Source organism: Branchiostoma lanceolatum, chromosome 1 (assembly GCF_035083965.1).
Source record: "Branchiostoma lanceolatum isolate klBraLanc5 chromosome 1, klBraLanc5.hap2, whole genome shotgun sequence".
Lineage (NCBI taxonomy): Eukaryota > Metazoa > Chordata > Leptocardii > Amphioxiformes > Branchiostomatidae > Branchiostoma > Branchiostoma lanceolatum.
Window position 1 is genome coordinate 23,278,912 of NC_089722.1, and position 16,616 is coordinate 23,295,527.

Consider the following 16,616-nt stretch of genomic DNA (forward strand, 5'->3'; position numbering starts at 1 on the left):
GCAGGGAGGTTTCAGAACAGGTTCCCCCAGAAGAGGCGGCAAGAGACTGACCCCAGGAATTACAAATGTTTGGGATTCCGCACGTATTGTGGTGTATGCAAATGAGGCGGTCTGACCACCTGTGCCCTGTGGTGGTACCATTTATGCCAGCCCGTCAGTGAGGTGGGGTGTGTCCCTACAAGTGGCCTTCCTCCGTGCAACCTGCACCTGTGTAGCCTGAACTTAAGCCCCAGACAGGTGAGTGAAACTTTTCTGTACTGTTATCAGCCTGGAAATGATGGAAATATTCGTCTGATGTGGTTGTTTAAGGATTGCAACTAAAGAATCGTGCAGTTCACGACTTTTTCTAAATCTTTTTGCCAATTTGGGTCAGAGTTTTTAAATGGATGGTTCTAAACACATGATGTACACAAAGAACTATTTGTCCAATATATGATTGTTCTTGAAGTCTAAAAACCTGGAAGTAACAGCTACTATACAATACAAGTTTTGCTTGTGACTTTTTCATTTCATGCCAGTAAAAGTTAACTTGTCATCATTTTCATCATTTCTTAACCCTAAAAGATGACTTAAGTTCATGATTTTTTATAAATCCCATGCATCTAAACTCACTGTCAAGATTTTTAGATGTTTTTAGGGAGAAAAAAGGTGGTAAGTTAAGAAATTTAAACTCCTCTTGTGGCTGATTGGTACTGTTTACTGCTTGTAGAACTGAAAGTTGTCTAACATCTCATTATCTTGTGCATTGATCATATGCCTTTGTCTCTCAGTGCTTGGCATATTTTCAATACATTACTCACATGTAACCCAGTTTTGTGAGCACATTTTAGTTCAGTGGGTTAAACAATATTTTAGCAACTTTGTGTTAATGTTTTTAAGTTTTTGTGATAAAAGCGTAAGGTAAATCCTATTACAGACTATGTATGTCAATCCTTTTGTTACATGTATTTGCTTTGGATTGGCCAAGAAAACAACTGCAGGTAGTGTGGACAGACAGACCATAATTATCTAGTGTGAACAAGACAGTGTTGAGCTGTCTGTTGTCTTTTTCATAAATCCCTTGTTTTCTGAGGAATGACTGCATTTTTGTGGGGATTCCGTTGATTCCAAGCAATTGATCCAATACATTGTTAAAGAATATTAGCGAAAAAAGCATAATGGGGAGAAAATGACAAGACTTAGTAAAAAAGCAATGATAAAACAACATGGCAGTCTCTTCTATCTCCTGTTTTGTGTTTTATTAAACATGAAATGGCACCAAAGTCTTAATTTTAGTTAAAGACAGTTTCGACAATGTTGGTACAAATATGCAAAAAAGCGAAATATGTGACTTAGTTTAGGCACTCAGTCTCATGACTTTGTTGTGATTAAGAGGTAGAACTGACAAAATTTGTGATTAATGGATTAGAAAAGACGGTCAGATTTTGTACCAAAAATATCCACACAGAGAAGAAAAACCACTTGGATTAAAAAAAAGTAATTAAGAATTCATTTATAGGTGGCAGTGGAATAATTCAATTAAAAAAAATTGCAGATGATACAGACTTTCTTCAAAGATTCAAAATGTAGTGGAATAGAGTTATGCCAAGCATTTAAACCTAAGACGATTTGAAAAATTCCAGAAAGGACTGAATTTTTAGCAGCTTGTTCACCTGTCTCAAGTTATGCATTTATATAAACACAAAAGCATGGATTAAAGATTATTTACATCCGGTCAGTCCAAGAGGAAGTTATTCAATATCCCTTTACCGGTAGTATCTTTTTCATGGCCTTTTGCCCAGCAGATGTTCAGAACAACATTTTCTGAGCCATGCCTTGTGGCTAGAGGTTACATTTAAAGTATGCCCCAAAGGGGCCTTCATTCCTGCCAGGCTAGCGTGTCCGCATACCTCATGTGTCTATCATGCCAGGCTAATCATTACTCACATAAGATTACTACAGGAACTCTGTACTTGGATAAGAATTGTAGGTTTTTGTGGAATAGAAGAAGTAATAAAGCTTGAGAAGATATACAAAGTTTTAACTTAGATGACTGCCCATAAATGTCCATTCCTGGCCTGTTTTTGTTTCAAGCAAAAGTTGTTTGTCAGCCTTAGCAACTTCTGTAGGGGACAAACATTAGATTACTTTTAAGGACTTCCTAATGATGAAAACTTCCTGCAAAGAAAAGCATTCATCGAAACCCATTCAGAAGTTTACATATAACCTTGTTCACCTACAAAACAACCAACCCTGGCTACCAATGACACTAAAACATAACATTCTCCTTTCTTAGAGGTCTGTATTCACAACAGGTGTGTAGTTCATTGCACAGTTCAGGAAACCATTACGTATAGATCCAGGTATTTTTCTCTTTGAACTTCCATGGTATGACCACCTGTGTTTACATTTAAACATCCTAGATTACTGAACTGTCACTGTCAAAATCTGGGCCATGGGGGTCGTTTGGGGGTTTCATTTTTTAAGCGTGGGTTTAAAAAACAAATTAAAGTGATTGCCCACTTCTGTGACATTGTAATGGTCAAGCTTGTTGTTACACCTTAATGTCCACATTTTAGTACATGTGTGTTTTAAGCTTCAATGAGTTTCAATCTTAAGTATAGTCAAACTTGTGACATAATTAGTGAGCAAACTTGTTCTATTTTCTCCAGTGATTCAGTAGAGGGGCAGCACGACTGGTGGGCCAAGATGAGTGTTTTCGGCATGGATGAGCAGCTCCGCATAGAGCAACAGGTAAGGACATATTGTACACTAAAAGCTTCTGAAAATCTTGGCGAATTGTTGTGTATAGATGATTTTTGGCAGGCAGAAAAACATTCCTGGGAAGTTGTACATAGCAGCCTGCTTTGTAGCTGTTTTTTTAGACCCCATCTTAATTGTCATTACCCCAAAAAATGAGTCCTTCTTCCAAGAAGTCCTTTCATTTCAAGGACGAGTTTTGCTTTACCACTAGAAAATTCAGGTCATCATTACACATACATACATGTCATGTAATTTTCACATTTTCACGCCTTAACTTTCGACCTCCTTCAATTATGATAGTTTGTCCCAGTCTAACAATTGTCATTCATGACAACGGGTCTATCCAGTGTGGTATAATAGACTTCTACCACAGTGACTGATTATACTGATTGTACATGTAGCATTCATGTTTATGCTCCAAGGCACTTTGAACACATTTCTCCCCATTAGTTGTGATGATTCTAACCTTTTTGCTTTATTATTTTTAGAAGACAGACACAGGTGTAGTATCCACTGTGAATGGTTGGATGAAGAATGGCCTGCCGACAGATGAGAAGAAGCCGAAGTACAACAAGGATGGGAAGCTGGTGTTGGATGAGCAGGAGATTGTGTGTGAGGATGGACGAATGGTAGGTAGCCTATGATGTAGTACAGCTTTATGTTGATTGTCAGTCAAGGGAGGGAGTGATGACACCCTGGCATGATGATGATGATCGTATAGGAAAGAAATTGAAAACCCTTTTTTGTGTTGAAATGTACAAGTAAAGAGAAGTCACTGCTAAAGCATATTTTGTAGTGTAATAGATTTAGGTGTCTATTGAGGTGTCAAGAGTATTAACTTCTTGCACACTGAAATGCCTCAGTTGTATTGGAGGGACTTGCTGTACTCGAGGCACATTTAAACTGCTTTGGTCAAAGCAATTTGGCACCCTGATGATTTACATAAATTTGAATACTCACCTTCATTAAGTCTTGTATGTTGCATAATTCAATGAGTATACAATTACATGATACATGTACATGTATTATAAAGATAAATATGAAATTATGATGTTAAAACTACCAGAATACTTGTCCCACAGGTGCTGGAGAAATGTCTGCAGGATGAGGTTGTAGAAGTGGAGGATTTTGGGCATTTGCTTGTGAAGCCAGCCACAAAAGTACAGGTAAGACACACCAGTACATGTCCATCTATGTCTATCAAAGGCTGAGGGTGTATGGGAACAAACAATGGGAAACATGTAGAAGAAAAATGCATTTTTGTGTAAAATGATTGATGTAACATGAATGTACGTTGTTCAGTAGCTCTGTGAACATTTTATTGGTGCATTGACATCTGCAAATAGTACCATTTACTACAGGTATATACATATAGTTGTAACAGCAAGATCTCTGATTTTATGTCACATTACATGACTGTCGATTTTTGTACTTCACAGAAGAAGAAAGAAGAGCCTGTTGTAAAGCAACAAGAGGTAAGCCCCATACTAAATCTAAAAGCCGACAAAATTGCTATGTTATTCATCAACATGGAAACTCTGGGTGGTTAAGTTGTTTTTTTGCATATTTTCTTCTACATGGTTCAATTTGCCAGCTGTGCCTTTTTCCTCACAAGCGGGGGCATCCTGTAAGGGTACGTTAGAGTCTTATTTTGGCTTCACCTTAATAAACTCTGCCCTGTGACCAACTCCTGGTCTAGTGCCTTCTCTGGTGTAATCCCGCATGGAGGAACCTGACGGAGAGAAGCAAAGGGCCAGTCACTGGCCTAGGCACTTAGGCAGGAACCTAACAGTGATCTTATTCTTTTCTTCAGGAGGTCAAGCCAAAAGGTGGTGGTATGAAGATCATCATCAAGGGGCCATTCAAGGTCAAGCACGCAGCCCCATCTTTCATCAAGGAAAAGAAGACCGTTCAAGAAGCTCCACCGGTAGAGACAATTGACTTGGATTTAAGAAGGAAGTTGGTGTGGGAGGTGGATGGGCAACCTGTTGAGTTTGAGGTGCCAAGTGGGGCAGATGTCAGCATGTCAGGGTCAGAGTTCAGACCTTTGGGGTTGCTGAGGGAAGGTCAGGACTTGGTGGAAGAGATCTCAGGATTGTATCAGGCAATATCAGGTGTTACAGATGGTATTAGGCCCCAGTTTGAGGTGAGCCAGTAAGATTACTGAGCATGAGAACAGTAACATCATCGTCATCATCTGCAGAGTGCCAAGGGATTTTTCCATAGCTGTCACCCACCCTGGCAAAAAAGAAAACACTCGCAGCTACTGCAAAGCATACTAATTTCTGCTAACATTGGCATGGTATTTCAGGCATCCTGCATGGCAAGATGAGCATGAAACCATTAAATCAAGTGCTGTTATGCTACTGTAACTGTACAGTACTGGATTGAGAGCACAGCAAGCTCTTCAATCTGTAACATTACATTAATTTTACAGTTACTGTGATTTAGTATTTACTGACATTAAATGTCACTTCGCAGCACTGTACTCTCCCAAATAATTGCCTTTCATCTTCTATAACCCTTGTTACATGTTAAGGCATAGTCGAATTTGTCACATGATTTTTTGTTGTAGGATTTTCAGCATGGCTACGGCAGAACTGACCATCGACAAGAATCTACAACAACCTTTTTCATCACAAGCCAGTGAATTTTGTATGACACAGCCAAGAATTTCGGTCTACCTTTTGATCATGATGGCATATGAGAACATAAATGCTGATTTTTCAGAAAAAAAATCTGTATCCTTCAGAGAAAATGAAACAATGAAGGGGGTAACATGTTTTTCTTAACACTATAAGAAATGAAATTTGGGCAAAGGAAATGCTGAATAACATTTTAATAGCGCACTACTGGTACTTTGTATTGGTACTTTGTATCGGTACATTTTGTTTTTTACATAGTTTTGTGAAACAAATATTTACTAATGACAACTACATTGTAAAAGTCCAAAAAGCATCTCCCAATGACCTGTGAAACTGACAAGCACCAATGACAATCATGATTTATCTATAATGGTTTATTTACTGATTCATAACAATTTATTTACTGCTTGATTACTGTTGCTTGATAACTTATTCTTTACTGATTCATTACTGTTACATTTAATTTGCTGATTTATAACAGTTACTGCACAGTAGGATCAGCACGAGATAGTCCTTACTGTGCACGTACATTCTAATTTTTTGTTTATCAGCCATTTTTAAAATCCTAATGTTGTATCAGCATGTTGATTACTGACAGTTTGCCTGCAATACTGAGACTTCTTCCACTGACACCTGAGATGCCCAATTGTCAGTAACACATTTACAAATACCTGACAATATACTGACCCAATTAATAGAAGGAGGAAAGATGCCTATCCCATATTGCATGTTTGCCTGATGTACAAAAGGGGAGTTTGACAGCTCAGATTTTATTAAAATCAAAAGTTTGAATAAGTTGACAATAATTGATCAGAGCTTCCCATTGGCGTTGGGGAAAAAAAGGAAGAATAAACGGCATATGTTGGGATAGGCCTTTTCCCCCTACATCAGCATGTATATTTTTCATAACAATAATTCTCACCCCTACTTATGATTCCCAGACCCTAATGCCAATCATTCTTAACAAAAAAGTAGATCTTCAATCTCCATATTCAATCTGTTCTTCCAGGTGAAAGAAGTTGTGGAGGAGGCAGAAGAAGACTCCGGTGTTGAGACCACCCCCACCCATCAGCCCAAAAAGCACAAGCTAACTCTCCTGAGTTACGTGCAGGAGGAGACGCTCCAGTGGGCCATTGGGTCTCTACGTATGCCACCTTACGACATCGCAAGCTGGCCTCACGTAGATCTAGACCTCCACTTGGCCACTGAATCAGTCACCAGGAGTGAGCAAGCTCCACAGGTCAGTAGAGCTGAAGAGAAAGTGGTAAGAGCCCCAGTGGAGGAAGTCCAGGGGGTGGCACCTAACACAGCATATTCAAAACCGTCTTACGATACTGTAAGACAAGACTGCTACAAAGCCCTAACTGACCTTGTCCCCAGCGCCCAGGCAGTGAAACTCGATACAGCCGAGGAGAAGGAAGTAAAAACGGCATTGGATGAAGTGCAGGGGTTAGTTCCAAATGTAGTGTACTCAACGCCTGAAGAGAAAGTGGTAAGAGCCCCAGTGGAAGAAGTCCAGGGGGTGGCACCTAACACGACGTATTCAAAACCGTCTTACGATACTGTAAGACAAGACCGCTACAAAGCCCTAACTGACCTTGTACCTAGCGCCCAGGCAGTGAAACTCGATACAGCCGAGGAGAAAGAAGTAAAAACGTCATTGGATGAAGTGCAGGGGTTAGTTCCAAATATAGTGTACTCAACGCCGTGTTATCATACAGTAAGGCAAGACCGCTACAAAGCCTTTACACACCTGGTCCCCAGCACAGAAGCACCAAGTATCAAGCTTAACAAGGGCAAGGAGCAAAAGGCACATCTGCGCCTCATCATGAAAGGTGGCGACCTGGCGCCCATCAATTGGCACAGGGCAGCAGTTGCTGCCATAACACAAGAGTACGTCAGAGCAAAATATGGCCAGGTCTCTAGTAACCACCCCATTCATATCGCAAAATTACAGAGTGCCGCCTTTGACCTTGAGTCCATAGAAACGCATGTTGATATTGCATGGAACACACAAAAACCAACATCAATAAGTCATCAATATTCCAAGACAAAATTCTCCTTCATGAAAAGTAACTCCCCAGTATACATTGCTGACACTCAGACAGATGAGACCAAACTCGAAAATTGGAATGTTCTGTCTGATCTCGACTGGATTAAACCAGACTTGATTCCAGTAGCTACACATTTCTACAAGACCAAATCACGGTTTACAGTGAGCCAAGACCCTCTTTATTCTGGAATAGTAGAAAGTATTATCACTGTCCCTCAGTCTGTTGATGACCTGGCCCACACTCAGAAGGAAAAAGCAAATGTTGTCGATGTAAGCCACAAGTACGACAAAGCAAAATCATCACAAGTTTTGAGTAGTAAGCCCGTTCGCATTGCAGAGTTGCAAAGTAGAGATGTCGTGGCTGAATCTATAGATGGCAAAGTGGACGAGTTACAGTACAACAAACCAGAATACGAAAAGATGCAACAAGTAGTTTGGAATCACAATACTAATGTTGTGGCTTCAACCACTGCCAAACAGTACCTACAAGGAAACCAGAAGAGCCTTCATCTTGCTGAAGACGAGGCTGATGGCATCATTGAACCAGTCAGCGCAAGAGGCTGCAAGTTCGAGACAATTCCGCAACCATACGAAGAGGCACTGAAGTATGAGATTACTCCCTCACAGCAACCAACATATCTTCAAGCCAAGCAGAATCATTTGATTCTTACAACAGAGGTTACAAAGGAAAACAAAGGTCGTGTGGAATACGACAAGGCTGCTGTGGAGCTTGCTGGACAGAAGCTCTTTGGCCATAACACAGAGGTTGCAAAGTCAAAGTGGCGGTACTATGGGATCAAAGAGGGGGAGATGAAATTGAAAACTGAAGTTGCAAAGGAAAACACAGAGCAAGTTGAATTTCACAAACCCACTGTCGAGCTCACAAAACAGGAGCTCTTCCAACATGACACAGCTATCACAGAGTCAGGACAACCGGCATACAATCAAGCCAAGAAGCAAGATTTGATTCTTAAAACAGAAGTTGCAAAGGAAAACACAGAGCAAGTTGAATTTCACAAGCCCACTGTCGAGCTCACAAAACAAGAGCTCTTCCAACATGACACAGCTATCACAGAGTCAGGACAACCGGCATACAATCAAGCCAAGAAGAATCATTTGATTCTCACAACAGAAGTTGCAAAGGAAAACACAGAGCAAGTTGAATTTCAAAAGCCCACTGTCGAGCTCACAAAACAGGAGCTCTTCCAACATGACACAGCTATCACAGAGTCAGGACAACCGGCATACAATCAAGCCAAGAAGAATCATTTGATTCTCACAACAGAAGTTGCAAAGGAAAACACAGAGCAAGTTGAATTTCAAAAGCCCACTGTCGAGCTCACAAAACAGGAGCTCTTCCAACATGACACAGGTATCACAGAGTCAGGACAACCAACATACCATGAAGCCAAGAAGAATCATTTGATTCTTACAACAGAGGCTACAAAGGAAATTACAGATCGTGTGGAATATGACAAAGCCGCTGTAGAGCTTACTGGACAGAAACTCTTCCGACATAACACATCTGTCACAAAGTCAAAGTGGCGGTACTATGGGGTCCGAGAGGGGCGGATGACATTGCAAACTGAGGGCGTGCTTGGTTTGGATACTCCTATCAATTATGAAACTGCGACCGTACGAAATGTAGAGCAAGAATTACATACAGCAAACACAGAAGAAGTCCTTGTGGAAACAGCAGACTTCTTCAACAGGAGACCTCGTAGAGTTGCTGTACCGCCAATAGAGACCCTGGGAGTTGTGGAGCCTCTTACTTACCAGGCAGCAATCGTTCATAAAGTTGAACAAGTTTATGTTAAAGCCAATCAACAGGAAGTCACTGCAGAAGCTCCTTCGTACCATGAGGCTGAGGTGAAGGAGGTGACAGGACCAAAGCTCGAGCAGGGTGTGACAGAGTTGGATGATCTACTGTACAAAGCAGCAGGTGTGGAGAAGGTTGAAGCCGTTTACGCTAAAGCAGACCAGGGAGAGGTGACCGTTGAAGCCCCAAAGTTCAATACCGCCATTACAAACTCTGCGTTCCTGACTCTGTCAGATACGGAGGATGATGTCCCTGAGATCAAGTATGATACTGTTTCCCTTCAGGCCACTCCTACAGAGCCTTTGCACAATGTCAATGTTGGTGAAGGTAAAAGCGAGTGTCATTTGCTACATGCCGAAGAAAGTGAGGTGGATGAACTGAAGTTGGAGAAGACGAGAAAGCTGAAACCACCAATCATTGAATCAGCTGTGCGAGAGATTGTCAACCAAACAGAGATGACACGTCCGGTGTTCATCACAAACCAGACTGCAGTTCACGCCCCCCTGCCTACGTACACGGCCAAGGAGCTGAACTCGCTGCCTGCATGGGAGACCTGTCAGACCTTTAGAGTCGAGGAGGTGACACCACTTCGAGCCAAGCCATCGATAGCCTTGATGAACGTCTGCAGGGCCAAGGCTAGTCAGCCAAAGGTCCAGCTGGCTGAAGAAGTGGGCATAGTGCAGGTCGATGCAGTGGACTGTGCTTTGTCCCCACCTCCTAAAACCCGCCCTGGCTTGTTCTACCTAAAACCCAAAGAGGTCCGGCAGCCTCCTCTTGAAGAAGTGGGCTCAATTAATGAGTTGAATACGGAGTCAGCCAAGGTAAATGAGGTAGAAACTCCCACACTTCACAAAGTCAAAGTCACCCCTGTCGCCCAGCTCAAGCTGGAGCTTCCCAAGCTGGAGGTAAGAGAGGAGACAGAAACCATAACAGTGGATGATCTTGATCTCAGTCCAGTCACTGTCGTCTCTCCAGCGAAAAAGCAGATACACGCCAAAATCGAGCTTGAAGAACCAACAAATGTTCAGAGTACGATGCATGTGTCGCTGCAAGCCCTGCCCCGTCCTCTTCTGAAACAAGGCAATGAGGACGTCTTAGATGAAGTACCACTTGGCAGCACACTGGAGATCCCCGAGGTGGCGTACCACAAGGCCAGGACATCCATGTGTCCTCTACTTACATCTCACAGGGCTGGCACAATCAAGCTTCCTATACAGAGGGCTCCCCCAGGTTTTAACAAGGATTGGCGGACTCTGAAGAAGCTGGAAGGACAGAGAGCCAGTTTGATTTTGAATGGAGAGACTGAGGCACCCTACATCAGCAGAACAAGCAGTGTGCAGTCCCTATCCAGCCAGCTGTCCAATGATATGTGGACGTATGCAGATGACAGGAAGCCAACTGAGAAGGCAGAAACAATAGAGCCCAGTCCAGAAGTATCTCCAGAGAAGCTGTCTTCTCCTCCAAAACTAGGCTCACGCAAGCCTCTAGATGATAACACCTTCAAGGCACCAGAAGAGACAGACGCTCCAGCGCCTATCAAGGAACAACCAAAGGCTGCACCACCCAAGAAAGGCAGTGCCATCCAAATGGTTCGTGACCTACTAGGATTGCCTACTAAAGGGAAACCTCAACCTGAAACAAAACCACCTGCCCCTGTTGTCAATGAAACACCTCCAGAACCTGTCATCAAGAAAACCCCAGCTCCTGTTGTCAAGGAAGCCCCGGAACCTGTCGCCAAGGAAACCCCAGCTCCTGTTGTCAACAAATCCCCAGAACCTGTCGTCAAGGAAACCCCAGCTCCTGTTGTCAAGAAAGCCCCAGAACCTGTCGTCAAGGAAACGCCTGCCCCAGTTGTAAACAAAGCTCCAGAACCTGTCGTCAAGGAAACGCCTGCCCCAGTTGTTAACAAAGCTCTAGAACCTGTCGTCAAGGAAATGCCTGCCCCAATTGTAAACAAAGTTCCAGAACCTGTCGTCAAGGAAACGCCCGCCCCAGTTGTTAACGAAGCTCCAGAACCTGTCGTCAAGGAAATGCCTGCCCCAATTGTAAACAAAGTTCCAGAACCTGTCGTCAAGGAAACGCCTGCCCCAGTTGTTAACAAAGCTCCAGAACCTGTCGTCAAGGCAACGCCTGCCCCAATTGTTAACGAAGCTCCAGAACCTGTTGTCAAGGAAACGCCCGCCCCAGTTGTTAGCAAAGTTCCAGAACCTGTCGCCAACGAAACGCCCGCCCCAGTTGTGAGCAAAGCTCCAGAACCTGTCGCCAACGAAACGCCCGCCCCAGTTGTGAGCAAAGCTCCAGAACCTGTCGCCAACGAAACGCCCGCCCCAGTTGTGAGCAAAGCTCCAGAACCCATTGTCATTGAAGCGCCACCATCGAAGCTGCCAGAGCCTGACTCTGATGTGCCGACAACACCCATCCCCTCTTCGATGGTTGTGCCGTCAGGTCCACCGAAGTCCCCACCAGCTGCCAGCCCACCACAAGGTAGGCTACCTTCCTTTCCCTCCAGTCTATTATTAAGGAGAGATTAGCTGACTCAGAGATACTTTATGACTACTTAACGTCATATTTAACCATATGGTGGTTATCACTTGTCATAAGATAATCAGTGCTTTTGTTGATATGCTGTAGTTTTAGTAAAGTTAGTTCGCCTGTGATTTTAGATGGGGGTAGAGCACATAGGTTTGCACTGCTATATACATGTACACCATCATGACGTCTTTTGACTTTGTACTTTAAACATAAGAATCAGTTACTGGGTTCTGCTTGTCAATGATAATACATATGTATATTTAATGAACCACACACTATCTAATCTCATCTCACTTTAACATGTTTACTGTAAGCTTTGAGCTATCCAATTTGCAGTATTCCTAATGTATGTATGTGATGATACAGTGCTGCTGACATAAATACATCACAGGACACCTCTAATCAAGATATGTTGAAAGATGATACTAATTTTTTATGTTTGTTTGTTTTTCCACTTTGCACTCATGGCTGCCATTGCTGCATCTGTTGTTGTGCTCTGACACCCATTGCCTGTACTAACGTCTGCTCGTATCATCACTTTAGAAGCTGCTTCTTCCACTTCCCCTCCAAGTGGGGAAGTCTCTCTAACCTTTCTGATACCTACAGCCTCAGGAATGAAAATTTACAAAACTTCATAGATTAGTATTACAAAAAACATCCACTTATAACAACAAACTAACACAGGTCAGCATACATGTAGCTTTCATCTCAAAAGCAACTTGGAAGGTTTAACCTAGTTTTGCAGTGTAATTGAGTAATTTTTATTATTTATTGATATCAAGCATACATTTCTGATAGTAACGTATTATTCCTAACTTATCTCTGTTGAAATCTAATGAATCAATTAACAGTCAATATGCATAAAAGATAATCAACATATTAGCTAAAGGCAAAGTTTAAAAGAATACAACTGAAAAGTATTATCTGTACTTAACTCTGTCAATGGTGTGTTGTAAATACATTTTGTATCACCAAACCTCAAAGTAATGAAATAATTTAACCTAAAATAGCGGTAGTGTAACTTCTCTAACAAAATATGAATAATATTTTGAATATGATTGATGGAAGTATTGGAATTGTTTTCAATTTAGACCGGCTATATGGTCCAAATCTTATTGTCTTACAAACTAGAAAAAGATGATGATGAAACACAGTTTCATGCTGGAAACCAGCTTTTCCAATTTATACTTCCAAACTACATGAATGGGCTTCACTGAGAAGTATGAATGCTGTTCATGTACTCTCAAAGTCTTGAAAAAGGATAATGTATATGTTTACTTAAGTGAATAGCTGGTAACAGGTGTGGTACATTTACTAGTAGCATTTCAATTTGAAACAGCATTTAAAGATGAAAATAACTGATTGTGGAAGTTCTTTCTTGTAAAGGGCCACAACATAGGCATATGTCAGGCTGGTATATACAATTGGACATACTGAAATGAAAACTTGAATTTTGACAAATTTTCCCCAAAATTACTCGCTCATGCCACCTATATTCTTACAGCTGCTCACTGCAGTTTCTATGCAGACTTTACGCCCTGCTGCATAGTAAATGCTATAATAGCAAATACTCCTGCCACTGAGGCTTCCATGCAAAAGTACAGATTGCACTCTAGCTGCTTGAAGCTTTGCTCTGCAACAATTCCTAAGTCACAGATTGAAACATACCCCCTCGTCATCGCTACCAGTTGAGTCAAGGCTTTAGAAGCTGGAAGACAACTGGCAGTATCATCTGGTCAGTGCTCAAGTCTGGAGTATAAATGGAAACCAAAGAGTATTAGAAAGGTTTGATCAAAAGATACTATTCATACGTTGCCAATGCCCTACACCTACATGATTTGTATAGCATTAGATTTATTTGTTTTCATACTAAAAGCTGCTAGACAGTACATATTCTCTTTGGTTGTTGTGGTAGCTTATATACTACTCTGTAATGCTGTGGAAAATCACTGCCTAAAAATACAGATATTTTGTCCTTCATTTGACAATTCCTTACTTTAAAGTAGAGATAAGTAGGGAATTGAAGTGTCAAAATCTCAAATGGACAATGCATACATTTGTCTCGTATTATGGCACGAAAATCTACTTAAGATGATTCAATAAGTCAACACAAATAATACAGGCTTCAGAGCTCTAAGCTGCCTGGATTTATTCTAACACAGTCATAATATAAGATTTTCAATATGTAGATTGTAATCAATGACAAACCTTGTTTCCAGAGAAACTTGGGTTCTGGGATAGTCTTATGAGGAGGGAGCCGAACAAGTCTACAGCAGCTGCTGCCGTACCTGACGATTCATCGACCAAACCAAACGTCTCCGACAAGGAACCCGCAGCTGAAGTAAGTGACGCCGACTCACCAGAGGATGGAAAGTCAAATATGGTGAGTAAGGCATGAACAACAATGTCTTACTACATCATACTTCAGTTAATGTTTCAGCTAATGTTCTAGCATGTAGGAACCTTTGTTTTACAATGAAATAGTGGGGACTTAACGCTTTCCATGCACTGAACACTTACGTTTAGTTTATCGGAGCATTTATACAAGGACTTTTATACAAGGACATTTGTTTTGGTTCCTTCCTGATTTTTCTTCATCTTTAAACCCTGCAGACAAGTAGAACTGGTCTCTCCCGCTTTACGGGATTTTTCAAGAGAGACAGTGAGAAAGGGAAGGAGGAGAAGAAGGACGAGCCGTCTCCAAAAAGGACCAGTCTGTTCAACAGGGCACCAGTGGGATCAGCAGAGCCACAGTAGGACCAATAGGTCTATAAGGTACAGACTTTTTTATGAGTGAAAATTAGATTTTTTGATACCACATGTTGGTACAGTTACATTGGAATCATAATTGTTTGTGAGATTAATGCATATAATGTAGATGTACAGCATGAAATATAAGGCAATTGTTGTACCTGTAGTGCCAATTGTTAGTTTTTGTACACAGCTATAAACTTTATGATAATTATAGTAGTTATTGCGCTTTTCCAGCAACTTTCTGTATACATGTATCTGTATGATTTTGTACACTTACCTTTTGAACATTACGGTAAGTTTAGGTTTGAAACTGATGTCTTATGGGCTAGACAATCAATAGATACCGTTTGTTATTGTTTTCTACATTTCTTTGTCTGTGATTTCAACAGAATTTTTCATTTGTAGACTTGTGAGCAGTGGAAACGTGAAGGCAAATAGAAGAAGGAAGAAGCACTAGAAGAATGGAGGAGCTGTAAGTGAAGACATTTGAGAGATGTATAAGGCATAAAGTATACTGAAGAAGATCAAGGTGTGAGTAAAGGAAGTGATTAAGAGGAAAGTTATATTCACTCACTATTATTATGTATAATGTGAATCTGAATTTGAAAGATACCTTTAAGGGAGAACTATTGTGCCAGAAAATGAGTAAGATCATATATCACTCTCAAGAGAGACTATTAGATATGATACTACTCTTGAATGTACATATTTAGTCACTTTTTTTACCCTTTTTTAAAATTCAATTTTGTGGTTTAATGCCAGTATTTGGCTATCCTTTAAAATAATGTTGATTTCAATAAAACCTGTCATCGGCAAATTACATGTAGATATCATTCGTTTGGTTAGCTTGTCACTGAGGATGAACTGAACTGAATTGATAACTACAGATACAGGTATGTAACTTTTGATGGGTTCAAGATCATAATAATAACTGAAACCTTCATATCAATATTGTGTTCTCATTGACTGTAAAATATCAGCCTTCTCCTTACCTAATGAAATACCACTTTTGTGTTGATACAAGTCATGTAACTACCTCAAATACTCAATATTTATTACTAATATAGTTGGTGTATTGATGGACATATTTGATAATAAACCATTTTACAAGGTCAGGTGTAGAACACTGAATCAATGTATCTAATATCAATTAGTACTTGAAATATCTGCTACTTGGAATTCCATCTTAACAAATGAATTAAATGATCTTTACGCTATTAACCCTGAAACATACCTTTGATTTGGTGTGGGTATGAACTGAATGGGACAAGGTAGGATTTATGAACTGTTTGTAATATCTTATGTCCAATTGTTGTAAATAGGGATATAATGGCTCAGGTTTACCTGTGGAAGGGTTCAAGCATGCAATCCACATGAGCTACTGCACTTCTGGCATATCCATTCTAACCACTGGTTTCATGTTAAGAGACAAAATGTCGCAATGAGCTCAACCTTCACAAGCCTTCGACAGAATGAAATGGACATTCATGTTGTTTTCAGATATCCAGAGCATGATAAACTTGTTTTAGTGTCTGAAACTTAAATTTCTTCTAACCTCGCTGAAAGTCTGACACTTTTACGGTACTGTTCACAGTAACACACTTTTCCACAGATTTCTCTTTGTAAAATGTGTTTTATATAATGATGATAACTTTATTTCTATCCATCTATGAATACACTATAGCAGATGTAGCAAAATAAAGTACCAGTATACTGAACCGAATGACTTGATGATGTTTTCTTTGTGGTGTGTTCCCATTTCCTAAGCCATAAGCCACTCATTGTACCAATTCTTTACCTTCATGGATAAAAAGGATAAGGATTCCTGTAACCAGTGTACCTGGTAGATATCCTAATATTCCATTGCAAGAAGCTTCCTTAGCAGGGAAAGTTAAAGGTTAAGCTCTGTATGTATCTTGCCCATGTGACTTGGTCTCAACAGTCACACGCAGTTGTTTCGTGTTACATTACTTAACAGTCCATTTTGTAAAATGATAATTGAACGTATCCAAGGGGATTTGTTTGGTTCATTTGAATGAATGAAAGACGAGATTGAGAGGATAACTGAACA

At 40.7% G+C, this 16,616-nt stretch overlaps 1 protein-coding gene across 10 annotated transcripts; it reads left to right on the forward strand.

The window, feature by feature from the left end:
• The first annotated feature begins 105 nt into the window (after positions 1-105).
• LOC136442404 (titin-like) lies at positions 106-16,263 on the forward strand. Of its 10 annotated transcripts, XM_066439310.1 has the most exons (11): positions 107-237; positions 2,652-2,733; positions 3,231-3,371; positions 3,825-3,908; positions 4,182-4,217; positions 4,556-4,888; positions 6,397-6,627; positions 7,921-11,743; positions 14,011-14,174; positions 14,405-14,566; positions 14,951-16,263. In XM_066439310.1, the coding sequence occupies exons 2-10, from the start codon at positions 2,689-2,691 to the stop codon at positions 14,546-14,548; spliced, it is 5,001 nt and encodes a 1,666-aa protein (XP_066295407.1). In that variant the 5' UTR covers positions 107-237; positions 2,652-2,688; the 3' UTR covers positions 14,549-14,566; positions 14,951-16,263. The 10 variants fall into 10 exon arrangements, 8 of the variants coding, with proteins under 8 accessions (XP_066295346.1, XP_066295352.1, XP_066295384.1 ...); XM_066439249.1 differs by having other exon boundaries at positions 106-237; positions 6,397-11,743; XM_066439255.1 differs by having other exon boundaries at positions 106-237; positions 6,397-11,743; positions 14,405-14,557.
• Positions 16,264-16,616: the final 353 nt, after the last annotated feature.